Raw genomic sequence first — 14,657 nt, forward strand, 5'->3', positions numbered from 1 at the left:
TATGATTGGAATACGAGCGTATTATATTATATTATATTATATTATATTATATTATATTATATTATATTATATTATATTATATTATATATTAAACCTGAAACCATTGATTATATGAAGGACTTTAATTTTGAAATCGCTTCCGTTTTTATCCATTATGAAGACACGCGCCAGAGTTTCTGGCTTCAGTCTGTTTCTATGGCGGATCTGAGGGCTGCTGTCACTCACGGTGTCCGTAACGACTGTAAATAAAACACAAATACTGTCATTCACACTGATTTCACTCCGCTTACCACAAGATCAATATTGAGGCTTCGGCTTCAGCAGCCGTGGAGCGCCAGGTGAGGGGTTATTGTATTAAAATAAAGCACTTTAATTAAAGTCTCCGGCTGAGTGCGTGAGTTCAGCTTTTAGGTGCAGATTTCAGATTCATCACCTTTAAATGTGTTTAAAATGTGTTTTGTTATGTTTACAATGTCTCAGACATTAAACAGTAGTTTAGAGTCGCAGTTTTTACATATACTGCAAATGAGTCTCGGTTTATTGACTTTAGGAAAGGTTTTTGGGAAGAATAGGTGATGTGTGCTAGTGCTGTTAGCTCCAGAGACTCAGGTCTGAATCTGGTTTAATATCTGTTATTGTGAATATGTCTGATCTGAACCGAATCTGATTTAATTTCTATTCTGAGTCAAATCTGAATTTATTGTAATGTCTGCTTTAAAATCTGTTCTTGATTCAGAAAGTGATGTAATATTAGGTCTTGATCTGATCCTAATCTGATTTCATATATAATCTGAGTCTGATCTGAATCATATCTGGTTTAATATCTCTTCTGTTCCGATTCTTAATATGATTTAATATCTGGTCTCAATCCGAATCTGTCATATGTGATCTAATCTGAATCTGATTGCATTTCAGTTCTGAGTCTGATCTGAATCTGCTGTCAAATCTGATATGAATATGATTTGATATCTGTTCTGAATCTGATTAATGGCTGTTTAAATCTGATCTTCTGATCTAATATCTTTTTTCTGCATGTTTTTATGTGTATTGAGAGCTGTGAACTAACTCCACACCCTTGTTCGTAGCCCTGCCCAGGTTTCTAATGGGTTTTAAAATGATGTGATGAGCTATCATTAAATCTCTGATCTCAATGTCCTGCATTATTAATCAGATTGTTTTCCTTCTTTCTGTAGCCATGGCGTCTCTGTCCGAGGAGGTGTTGTTGGTGGTGAAGAGGGTCCGTCAGAGGAAGCAGGACGGGACTCTGTACCTGATGGCTGAGCGGATCGCCTGGGGTCCGGAAGGCAAGGACCGCTTCACAGTCAGCCACCTGTATGCCGACATCCGCTGTGAGTTTCTCTCATCCGTTGTGAGAGCCTCTACAGCCTCTTTTGGGTTTGGTTGGTTTAGAGGGACTACAAGTGTGTGACCTTTGACGTGCTAAAATAGTATGGAATTAATAGAGCAACAGTGGGCTACTCTTAAGACAGACCTACCATGAGCTCTGAGCTTGTTCAGTGATGCTAATGTATAATAATAGTCACTGTTTACCATGGAAATGAAATTTGTGGCAAAAAAAGCTCAGCAGTTTCTGCTCACTCTTATGAAGAACTGCAAACAATTATTTAAACACTTGTAGAAATTACTATATGTTGACAATAATACAATATATGTTATTTTGCAATATAGTTAAATATAATATGTAAATATGATGTATATGTTCATTATATTACATTGCAAAATGCAATATAATAAAGTCTGCATCTATCTATCTGTCTGTCTGTCTGTCTGTCTGTCTGTCTGTCTGTCTGTCTGTCTGTCTCTCTATCTATCGTTCTGTCTGTCTGTCTGTCTGTCTGTCTCTCTATCTATCGTTCTGTCTGTCTGTCTGTCTGTCTGTCTCTCTATCTATCGTTCTGTCTGTCTGTCTGTCTGTCTGTCTCTCTATCTATCGTTCTGTCTGTCTGTCTGTCTGTCTGTCTCTCTATCTATCGTTCTATCTATTTGTCTGTCTGTCTGTCTCTCTATCTATCTATCTGTCTGTCTGTCTCTCTGTCTGTCTGTCTGTCTGTCTGTCTATCTGTCTGTCTGTCTGTCTGTCTGTCTGTCTCTCTATCTATCGTTCTGTCTGTCTGTCTGTCTGTCTGTCTCTCTATCTATCGTTCTATCTATTTGTCTGTCTGTCTGTCTCTCTATCTATCTATCTGTCTGTCTGTCTGTCTGTCTCTCTGTCTGTCTGTCTGTCTGTCTATCTGTCTGTCTGTCTGTCTGTCTGTCTGTCTGTCTGTCTCTCTATCTATCGTTCTATCTATTTGTCTGTCTGTCTCTCTATCTATCGTTCTATCTATTTGTCTGTCTGTCTGTCTATCTATCGTTCTATCTATTTGTCTGTCTGTCTGTCTATCTATTGTTCTATCTATTTGTCTGTCTGTCTCTCTATCTATCTATCTATCTGTCTGTCTGTCTGTCTGTCTGTCTGTCTCTCTGTCTGTCTGTCTGTCTATCTGTCTGTCTGTCTGTCTCTCTATCTATCGTTCTATCTATTTGTCTGTCTGTCTCTCTATCTATCGTTCTATCTATTTGTCTGTCTGTCTGTCTATCTATCGTTCTATCTATTTGTCTGTCTGTCTGTCTATCTATCGTTCTATCTATTTGTCTGTCTGTCTGTCTATCTATTGTTCTATCTGTCTGTCTGTCTCTCTATCTATCGTTCTATCTATTTGTCTGTCTGTCTGTCTCTCTATCTATCGTTCTATCTATTTGTCTGTCTGTCTGTCTATCTATCGTTCTATCTATTTGTCTGTCTGTCTGTCTGTCTATCTATCTATCGTTCTATCTATTTGTCTGTCTGTCTGTCTGTCTGTCTGTCTATCTATCTATCGTTCTATCTATTTGTCTGTCTGTCTGTCTATCTCTCTATCTATCGTTCTATCTATTTGTCTGTCTGTCTGTCTGTCTATCTATCTATCGTTCTATCTATTTGTCTGTCTGTCTGTCTGTCTCTCTATCTATCGTTCTATCTATTTGTCTGTCTGTCTGTCTGTCTGTCTATCTATCTATCTATCGTTCTATCTATTTGTCTGTCTGTCTGTCTGTCTGTCTATCGTTCTATCTGTCTGTCTGTCTCTCTATCTATCGTTCTATCTATTTGTCTGTCTGTCTGTCTCTCTATCTATCGTTCTATCTATTTGTCTGTCTGTCTGTCTATCTATCGTTCTATCTATTTGTCTGTCTCTCTATCTATCGTTCTATCTATTTGTCTGTCTGTCTCTCTATCTATCGTTCTATCTATTTGTCTGTCTCTCTATCTATCGTTCTATCTATTTGTCTGTCTCTCTATCTATCGTTCTATCTATTTGTCTGTCTGTCTGTCTATCTATCGTTCTATCTATTTGTCTGTCTCTCTATCTATCGTTCTATCTATTTGTCTGTCTGTCTCTCTATCTATCGTTCTATCTATTTGTCTGTCTGTCTGTCTCTCTATCGTTCTATCTATTTGTCTGTCTGTCTCTCTATCTATCGTTCTATCTATTTGTCTGTCTGTCTGTCTATCTATCGTTCTATCTATTTGTCTGTCTGTCTGTCTGTCTGTCTATCTATCTATCGTTCTATCTATTTGTCTGTCTGTCTGTCTGTCTGTCTATCTATCTATCGTTCTATCTATTTGTCTGTCTGTCTGTCTGTCTGTCTATCTATCGTTCTATCTATTTGTCTGTCTGTCTGTCTGTCTGTCTATCTATCTATCGTTCTATCTATTTGTCTGTCTGTCTGTCTGTCTGTCTATCTATCTATCGTTCTATCTATTTGTCTGTCTGTCTGTCTGTCTATCTATTGTTCTATCTGTCTGTCTGTCTCTCTATCTATCTAGCAGTTCTATTAATACTTGTATGCAGCAAATATGCATTAAATTGATCAAAAGTAACGGTAAAGATCTTTATAATATACATTTCTGATTAAAATAAATGCTTTTCTTTTGAACTCTTTATTCATCAGAGAATCCTGACTTTTTTTTTTTTATCATGGTTTCCGCATAAATATAAAGCAGCACAGACCGTTTTTAACATTTTAAATTTTTTTTGCCTTCCCAAGAGAAAGATCTTATAAAGATCTGTTAATATATTTAAAGGTGCCATAGAATGAAAAACTGTCTTTACCCTGGCATATTTAAATAATAACAGTTCTGTACATGGAAATGACATACAGTGAGCCTCAAACACCATAGTTTTCTCCTTCATATGTAAATCTCGTGATTAAAAAAGACCACTGAAAAACAGGCGAATCAGAACATAACACCGACTGTGACGCAACAGTCAGGATCACTACGCCCCCAACATTTGCATAATAACCCGTCCTTGTTCTAAGCCGGCCGAACCATCAGAAGCTCTGCAGGTATTGTAAATAAACAAGCGCGGACAACAGCGAAAATAACAAAATAAATGTTATGTTCCAGGCCGTGCAGGGGGTGTGAAGTGCAGGGATGGGTTGGTGTCTGTATTCAGAAAGGCACAGAAAGCAAATAACGCGAGCCACTAAAGGGACATGGTTAGCTCCTTGCTAGCGGTAGCCTGTTACAGTACATAAGATTTCACTCTCAGTAAGGAGAGATGAGGATGATGGCGAATGACTTACAGATCCTGAGCACCACTGACAAGCATCTGATCTTGTGAAATGTGTGGTAAGTACTGTTGCTCCATAATGTAAACATAGTTTGTGTGATCGCGTCTCTTGAAAGTGAAACTATAACGCGATCGATGGATCGTTCAAAAGCAGTTTCAATGCCTCGCGTATTAATAACGGCTCCCTGATGCCCGCGTTTTATATACAGTATAATTACCCGACGATATAACTGCGAGAGAAAGTATTTAAATATATATTTTCCTCCCTGTGCTTCCTTCTTGCTGATGAGCCGTACTGTGAAACAGCCAATCAGAGCAGAGCTCATTATTATTCATGACCCTGCCAAATAAGCCAATAGCAGACCGTTTCATTCTAGGTAGAAATCCTAGGGTTGTAAATGGACATGTAAAATCGTTTCTGGAGATTTTTTGCTCTTACCTAAGCCACATACCTTCTGTGTAGATATCAGAGAACAATTTAAAATACTGTATCAATGCATTCTATGGCACCTTTAATAATAGTATATCTAGATACATCTACTCAAAGGTTAAGGAATTAAAACAATCAACCTTTTCATCTAAAAATGTAATTTGACATGATGACCACATAACAGTTACTTAGACATGATAATAAATGTTTCTTGAGCAGTAAATCAGCATATTAGACTGATTTCTGAAGGATCATGTGACACTGAAGACTGGAGTAATGATGCTGAAAATACAGCTTTGATCACAGGAATAAATTAGATTTTAAAATATAAAAAAGGTATTTAATTAATACATACAGTTTATATGCATGTGTTTAAATCAAACATAAAACATTCTTCTCCTTTGAATCAAAGTTTGTAATGGGACCTCGAAGCTTATGTTATTCTTCTTCTTTTGTTTTTCTCATATGCAGGTCAGAAGATCAGTCCTGATGGGAAGGCGAAGATCCAGCTTCAGCTGGTTCTGCACACGGGAGAAAGCACCACCTTTCATTTCGCCAATGAGAGCACAGCACTGAAGGACAGAGAAGCCACCAAAGAACTCCTACAGCAGCTCCTGCCCAAGTTCAAGAAGAAAGCCAATAAAGAGCTGGAGGAGAAGAACAGGTGACATTTTCATTACATCTCATTTGCCATCATTAAAGGGATAGTTCACCCAAAAATAAAAATTCTGTCATTAATCACTCACCCTCATGTCGTTCCAAACCCGTAAGACCATCGTTCATCTTCGGAACACAAATTTAGATATTTTTGATGAAATCCGAGAGCTCTCTGACCCTGCATAGACAGCAAGGATCCTAACACAATCAAGGCCCAGAAACGTAGGAAGGACATCATTAAAATAATGTAGGTTGAGTAATTAATGACAGAATTTAAATTTTTGGGTGAACTATCCCTTTAAATTCTGACATATTTCACTAAGAGATTGGCAAACTGGACACCAGACTGTCTCTTTATTGGTATTAGCTGACCTCCAGCTGATGTTTTGTGTTTCAGGATGTTGCAGGAAGACCCTGTTCTCTTCCAGCTCTATAAGGACTTGGTGGTGAGTCAGGTGATCAGCGCTGAGGAGTTCTGGGCCAATCGGCTGAGCCTGAATACTGTGGAACACTCACTCTCCATCAACAACAAACAGGAAGTGGGCATTTCTGCTGCCTTCCTGGTGAGTTCAAATGCATCACGTGACTGACAGGTTGATGAGAGCACTTACCATTTAAATTTGAGCTGGACGATTAATCGAAAAGAAATCGAAACCGAAATTCAGAACCTCTAACCGACGTAATTTTCACATGTCGGTTATTACGGTTTTTTAATCCATACTACCACGTGTGTAGTCTGTGCTATATTAGCTAACGTTGTGCTCGTGTCTTTTGTAGTGTCTCGCACGTGAGTGGTGACCCTGGAGGCGGGGCAAGCGTTACGAGCTTTTGTTTACAGCAGAGCCGGCTCTGGTTTAGCAGTGCTCTAATTATATTCATTATTTAAAACATCTGTTTACAGGAGATGCAAGTTCTTATTTTCTACTTTTCACATTGCATTATTTAAAATGATATTCATTTAGAAGCGATGCAAGTTATTTATACTTTTTGCATGACAGTATTTAAAATGTATTTTGAGATGCTGGTTATTTTCAACTTTTGACATGGCATTATTCATTGATTTATTTTGTTTGCAAAAAAGCAAAAGTAGTTTTTTTTTATTTTTGGAAACTTGCTTTTTACAATAAAACTGAAATGTGACTTTTTTCACAAGACGTATTCTTTTCAAACAATGTGTGCTTTGATTTCAATCGTTTGAAATATTCAACAAATAACCATAAATAGTTTGTTTCCTAGGTAAGAAATGCACTCTTTCATTAGAAAAGAAAAATCCCATCTTTAATAGTTGAGTGTATTTACAGTACAAACCTAATGAACTATGAGGGCGAAAAAATTTAATAATTGTAGTCGAGGTAAAGTGTTCAGTTAATTGAGGTTTTGATTTTAGCCCATATCGCCCAGCCCTAATGTAAATTCACAGCATGATTGTGTTGTCGCTGTGGTTACAGGCCGACATCAGACCGCAGACAGATGGCTGCAACGGTCTGCGCTACAATCTGACCTCTGACATTATCGAGTCGATATTCAGAACCTACCCTACAGGTAAGATATGTGATTATGATCTTACTCAAACTAGCACTATAATCATTAAAAATGGGTTTGTTCCAAACCCCCTTGTTGTCTACTGCCTACATAGGCAGCTTCCTTTAAAGCCGACATCCTAAAGCCCAGCTCTCACTATGCGATTTTGGCCACGATTTGGTCATCTGAGAAAAATTTTAATATAATCCTAGGCTAAAATCTGTAGTCTTTAATCATCGACAGCTGATTAATGGCTGTTGCGATCAAATTTCACCTCCGACGAAATTCTGGCAGTGTCAGAAGATTTGACGCACAGTCCTGCAGTGTGACTATCCCTATGATGATTTTCAAACTGTCTCCGTTTTTCAAGACAAGCTATGAGCAAAATTAATGCTAGAGAATTATTCTATCAGCCATAAACTCCTCCGCTCACGGAATTCATCTGATATGTTGCCTTTTCTATATAAACACGGGTTGCGCCGTTGTTTTCATGTGGGTGTGTAGAGCTGCATACATTATTCTTCTTAAATATGCCGGTATTGCTGCCGTTCATATACTTTTCATGATAGCTAACATTTCGTTCCTGCGTGCAATGCAGTTCGCAGTCACTGGACGTGTATGGGTTGATAATGTAAAACTGAACAAGTTTTCTTGCGCGCACCCGTTTTTAACTCGTACAGTCTGACATTAATGACAACTGAGATCCCACAGTATGACATGATCATCATGTTCGTACAGTCTGACAAGTACAATCCAAAAGGACTTTTAAAAAATTATAGTGTGAGCCCGGCTTAAATGAGATGGATCGTCTGATTTAGTGATTGATTTCATGATATGTTTTGCCACTAAGATAACAGTGTGATACTCTAATAAACATAAAAGTACATACTGCTTGTTATTGATATCTTTCTGTATTAAATGAATGACTTTAGTCTTCCTTAATCAACCAGTTTTATCATTGAGCTTGTCACATTGCATCCTGTACGGAAGACCATTTCTAATACATAAAAAACATGCTTAGGTAAATCATAACTATGAGATAAAGACAGAAATATGACATAAACATTGTTTAGTTTGAACTTAGTCATAATTACTTTCTATCTCATAATTATGAATTTATGGCATAATTTTTACTTTTTAATTCCTAAATTTGACATTTTATAATATAATTGCTTGTATGTCCTTATTTTGACTTTTTATTCTCAATTCAATTTAAACTTTAATCTCATAATTTATATTATAATTTAAATTTTTGTCTTAATTATGATTTTTAGTTCATAATTATGATTTTATCTAATAATATTATCTTTATCTCATCTTATGCCATAATGATTTTTATTTCATAATTCTAAAGTAGTATCTCAAGGCATAGTATTTAATAAATGAATGTGACGTCCTAATTCTGGTATTGCCTTCTTCTAGACGAATACATGTAATGCTGTTAGAATTTGACCAAAAGATGTTCAAATCAATCATAACAAAGGTCATTTACATATAGTAGTCTTAAAGGTATAGTAGCCTATTTTAAATCACAAAAAGTGGTTTTAGTTCACAAAAAACCTAATATGCTTTGTGCTAGAAACACTGACTAATATTATAAGCCGTCTTTAAGGACAAATAAAATGCTATAAAAGTATTGAATATGACCCTTTTCTGTCTCTTTCTGCCTTTGATTGCAGTCAAGCAGAAATACGCTGAGAATGTTCCTCACAACATGACGGAGAAGGAGTTCTGGACGCGGTTCTTCCAGTCTCATTACTTCCACAGAGACCGGATCAGCACGGGCCAGCAGGACATCTTCTCAGAGTGTGCCAAACAGGACGAGAAGGGTACTGCATTTCATCAAGTGTTTAAGAAGTCTTTATTTAAGGTTTTGAGAACTCCGAAAGAATCTTTCATGGACTATTGACTTCATCTGACCGTGTTGAATGGCTCGTTTGTGTCTTTCTTTTGTAATGGAGTTTGTTTCTTCGCATCTTTCAGGCCTGAAATCAATGGTGACCCAGGGAGTGAAGAACCCCATGGTGGATCTGCTGTCACTTGAGGATAAAACATTAGATGAGGTGGGGGATGTTAAACTTTGAATCACACTTTCTCTGCGTATTGAATCATTTAGTGAAATTGGATCTCTGTGTGTCTCTGAAGGGTTACGGCACAGCGACAGTTCCCACTACATCAAACTCATCCAACAAATCACTGAGAGAGAACAGCAACTGTGCCATAATCAAACGCTTCAACCACCACAGTGCCATGGTGCTGGCGGCCGGTCTACGCAAAGCGTGAGTGTCTGGACATCGGAGTGTGGGTGTTTGTATGCATGCGTCACAGATATAATAATCTCTATGTGTGTGATATATAGGGAAGCTCCCAGTGATCAAGCCAGTGAGACCAGCAGCACTGATGGCAACTCCAGAGATTCAGATTTCTTCCAGCCGCCACTGAAAAAGGTGAATTTTTGCCATGGCTAATGGATGGTGTTAGGCGTGACACAAAATGTAGCAAAGTATACACCCTTTTAGATGTATATAAATAATTAAAAAAGTATCCATATCATAGAATTATCCATTTCCAAAAAAAAACAACCTCATATATATATATATCAATATAGATATAGACAGATATGTGTATAGAGACAATGTATATGTATATGACATAAGAAAAGTCAGACATAAATCAAAATTATGAAATTATTAATTTCAGTTATTTATCTATCTGTCTGTCTCTCTCTCTCTCTCTGTCTGTGTTGGTTACATTTCCAGAAATTACATATCAGTCTTTATTTATGTTCAACATGAGCAGCACCAGATTATGTTATTATTGTTGTTTTTTTGTGGCTCTTCAGGTAAAATTACAGGAATCCATAGAGTATGATGACCTGCAGGGTGACTCTGGACGTAAGACCATTACTCTGAACCTGAAGAAATCAGACCGGTAAACATCCAGTGCCTTTATTCTGTATCTGCCTGACACAGCGTTTTCATAATCTGTGAATCTTCATATCAAGTGCTTTGTATTTTACGTTTGTTTGTTCCTGCAAGATATTCCCACGGCCCGATTCCTCTTCAGTCACAGCATTACACTACCAGTCAAGACATTATCAACTCCATCAGCATTATCCAGCGTGAGATGAGGAGCTATAAACCCCGCCTGACGCAGGTACACCACTGACATCATGCATGGCTAAAAGTCCTGGATTGTAGTCTGTTTTATTATATTGTATTTTCTGGCCTGTTTCAGGTGATGTCCAGCAGTGTGGCGAGCTCTGCCATCTCAGCGCTGTCACCTGGAGGGCTTCTGATGCAGGGAGGAGGCCAACAGACCATAAACCGTGAGTGTTTGTGCTGCCTATTCATCCCATCATAATATCAAATGTTGCTTCCACTGAGATTTTAATGCACTTTTTTTAATGCAAGAAGTTTAAAACTGCCGTTTTCAGCCTCATTAGTCATTTTACTGTCCAGTAACTTGATCTATACTCTCTTTGTGTTTATTAATGTAGAATTAGTGCCCACTGATGTTCAGAGCGAGCTGAAGCACTTATATACAGCTGCCGGAGAGCTGCTCCGACATTTCTGGTCCTGTTTCCCCGTCAACACTCCCTTCCTGGAGGAAAAGGTCAGGAAATGCACCCTTACTAATATTTCCAAATTAAAATACTAAAGTAGTATTATTTTGTTTCTCTCCTGCTCACAGGTGGTAAAGATGAAATCTAATCTGGAGAGATTCCAGGTGACAAAGCTCCACCCCTTTCAAGAAAAGATCCAGCGGCAGTATTTGAGCACGAATGTAAGGCCACGCCCCTGACCACACCCCCACCATTAACTGTAATGGATACTACTAATTAGAGTAAACAGGAATAATTAATGCTTGTCTAGCTGCAGCTAGAAAGACAGCCCAGAATATCTTTTTTTTTTTTTGTTAACTGTTTATTGAGTTTTATTTTGTGGAACAGTAGTACAAAACAAAAATCAGCTGTACAAATTTAAAACCCCCCTGGTAGACTTAAAAAAATTAAAATAGCATAAATAATAATAATAAACACATTAATTAATATGAATAGATAAACAAATAACCATACAATATTTTTTGCAAATATTTTAGAAAAGAAGACACAACATTAAAAGCTGAATGCCATGAATTAACAGTTTTCACGTTAGATCCAGATAATGTCCCACAAACACACGGTGTGTCCAGGTTTATCTGTCCATTGTGTGAGGACGATTCCTGCGGTTGACTAGCAATTGTTTTGCTGCTGTGAGAGCAGCTAACAGTCAAGATCTTTGTTGGACGGACAAGGTGAAGTCCCAAAAGTCATTCATGAAAAAATGGCGCGGAGTCAAACATATCTCAGTACCCAACAAATATGATAAGTGAGAGCTGAGTCCAAAAAGGTGAGAGAGAGGGGCACTCCAAAAAAAATTTGCAAAAACGTGCCTAAAAAAATTTGGGAACAGAGATTACACTTAGGAGAAGACGACAGATTCATATAAAAACGTTTCATTGGAGTCAAGTAAACCCTATGCAGCAATTTCCAATGAATCATTTGGTGATTAGGGTTTTTAGAAGACAATTTAAACATACCCCATACCTGATCGGAAAATAAAACACCCAGAATTGATCTTTTCTAGAACTGTGTGGAAGAACTGATTCAGGATAGTGTACCGTTTACATCAGTGGTGGTCATTTTTTGGGGGTTTTTGAAAAAACATTTAATGAAGCTTGGTGACTTTTGTGGAACTTGCTATATGAACACAAAAAAAACTGTGGACATGATTAGAAAATGCTTTAAAAAATAATCGCAATTGTGATATTTGCTGTCAAAAATAGCTGCCATGGGAAATGAATGGGAAATACGAAATAAAAAGCATTTTTTGGGGGTACAAGGCCGTGGCCCGTAACCATGTCTTGAACATTGAGGGGGACCAATTATATATACGTATTGTGTGTGTGTGTGTGTGTGTGCATATATATATATACTTTAATTGACACACGCACACACATTATTACTCACACACAGAAACTTGTCAACACTAGCCCGCGACTTTTATTGTAATAAAATAGTTTCCATACTGAATCGCTACATTATATTTCTCAGTAAGGATGTGTTTTTGAAGTAGAACTAAATTCACAGTTTCATTGTTTGTAGGCACAGACAAATTACAAATGTAGATACAAATGTAGATAATTAATACAAGCACATTTCATCTCTCTCTCTCTCTCAAAATGGGCATATTTGAAAAATAAAAGTCGAGTAGTTTGCGTCACTGAATATAACTGTCGGTCATTTCTATCGTAAAACAGTTGACTAAACATTAAATGATTTGCAGCTTCCATCTTACCTCGCTCTCTTTCAATTTTTTCAATCTTCGCGGTGCGCTCAGCATCTGTGAATACTAAACCCCGCCCACTTTGATTTGATTGGTCAGTTCGATTATTGTGACATTGACGAGAGCTGTTAGCCCGCTGAGGCAGAGCAGACTGAAAATGTTACTTTTAAAGCTTTTTTATCATCCTAACAAGAGCGCTGCGTAATGGAGGATAGCAGATCAGTGCAAGAATTTCAAATATTGGGGGGACATTTGGCAATTTCTAATTATTGGGGGGGACTTGTCTCCCTCAATGTCTATGGTGGATACGGCCCTGAGTCAATGAAGCAATGAAGCAGTCTTTCCTGAATTTAAATAGAAATACAAATGCAATACCTAATAGAAATCATATCATTGTATAATATTTATAATATAATATTTTATAATTATGTCTGAAAACACTTAAAAGCAACGATCGATTTTTTTTTCACTTAAACACTGTATTAATGCAAAATAATATAAATATTGTCTAGTACCTTAAAATCCCCTCAAAATTCTAAATATTAAAGAACAAAAATTATTTAAACAAAATATTGTGCATTTAATAAACCCAAAAATGTTATGCTATCACAGTTGAAAGTGAGGAAAACCAGAGAATTGAGGAGTTTTTAGTTCAAAATAAGTTGCAGTAAAGCACTTACTTTGGAGGGTTTAAAGAAATATATAATTTCTTACATGCATGAATGTGTTATTTGAGGTGTAAAGTGTCTGAATTTTCTGATGTTTTTACTGTATTTAGATTCTTCCCTGTGTGATCAGTCGCATTTTGATATTTTTGTTCATATTGTGTGAACGTTTATGAGGGTTTGCATGGTCATGTAATCTATATTTTTTCATCTACCGATATTTTTGATGCACTCACTGTGGAAATGCATAATACTTTCCTGTGTTTTCTGATTGCAACAGCTAACGGGCCACCTGGAGGAAATGCTTCAGACTGCATACAACAAGTTCAAAGTCTGGCAAACACGCCGAATGATGAGAAAAACCTGAGGAGACGCAGAGAAATCCATGAAAGAGAGAAAAGACTCTGGGTGAATTTAAAGAAAGAGGGAGAAGAACAGAGACACTCTCCCAGCTTGGGCCGGATGGAGCCTGATGGGCGGATTTTCCAGCCAATCAGAGCTGGAGGTGCTTGTGAGCATGTCTGCCTGGGGGAGGGGCTTGGAGAAGCAAATTCTGTAATCTTATTGGTCCGTGTGGAGATGGGCTGCACCAGTCACAAATAACTGTAATTATTTTCTTCGCTCTTTACTTTGTTCGTTCCGTTCCGGGTTTTTTTTCAGTGGATCATTTCAGTTCCTAGGTTAAGATGCTAAATTTTAACAGTGTTGTATTTCTGCAATGACCAAACTGGGCTCAGTAATAATATCGGTGGAAAGATTTCTCAGGAACTTATAACGTTTAATGCAAAGAACTCCGTTTGAGGGAAAAGCTTTTAAGTCGATGATAAGGAGGACTCTTTACAAACCGGATATTGCAATCCAGTTCAACCCTCCCGAGACTTGAGGCTGATTGGAAATCAGTTGCTCAAGACACGCCAATGGGAGGGGATATAGCAATACTGTAAAAAACTAAATAATTTCTATGTAGTGCATTTACTGATCTGTGTGCCACAAACGCATGCACACGCTCATCCGCACTGCTTTATAACGTGTCTTTAGCTGCACTGAGTTGTGGATGTTATTGCAAATAAAGTCAAGATTTAAACTGTTAAACTGGGGTCTTGTGTTTGTGTGTGTTGCGTTAAAAGAGCTTCCTCAAAGTACTCATTTACCAAAGTGTACATGCAGTGAGGAAGCTGTTATGTTACACTGAAATCCAGAAGGGGAAGCACTGTATTTGGACTGTTTTCATGCACAGGAGTTGTTCTGTTTCAAATTAATGCCATGCCAGATTAGAAAGTGTGTTTGTGCATGTGAACAGACCAGGTTTTTTTTTTTTACATAATTACTATTACTAATCATTATTTTATTTATGTTTTAATAATTAAAAAACATAATTAAAATGTTTTTTATTCTTATTATAAATTATTTATTTTAATTTTAATTTTTATTATTAATTATT

The 14,657-nt window shown here is 37.2% G+C and overlaps 1 protein-coding gene across 1 annotated transcript; it reads left to right on the plus strand.

Annotated features, from left to right (window-relative positions):
• The first annotated feature begins 158 nt into the window (after positions 1-158).
• On the plus strand, positions 159-14,306 carry gtf2h1 (general transcription factor IIH, polypeptide 1). Its single transcript, XM_079412378.1, has 15 exons — positions 159-338; positions 1,194-1,349; positions 5,518-5,710; positions 6,101-6,266; positions 7,152-7,245; positions 8,904-9,053; positions 9,208-9,287; positions 9,370-9,503; positions 9,584-9,671; positions 10,067-10,155; positions 10,263-10,380; positions 10,462-10,552; positions 10,724-10,839; positions 10,918-11,010; positions 13,497-14,306. The coding sequence occupies exons 2-15, from the start codon at positions 1,196-1,198 to the stop codon at positions 13,581-13,583; spliced, it is 1,653 nt and encodes a 550-aa protein (XP_079268504.1). The 5' UTR covers positions 159-338; positions 1,194-1,195; the 3' UTR covers positions 13,584-14,306.
• Positions 14,307-14,657: the final 351 nt, after the last annotated feature.

This window comes from Barbus barbus (genome assembly GCF_936440315.1).
Source record: "Barbus barbus genome assembly, chromosome: 48".
NCBI classification, from domain to species: Eukaryota; Metazoa; Chordata; class Actinopteri; order Cypriniformes; family Cyprinidae; genus Barbus; species Barbus barbus.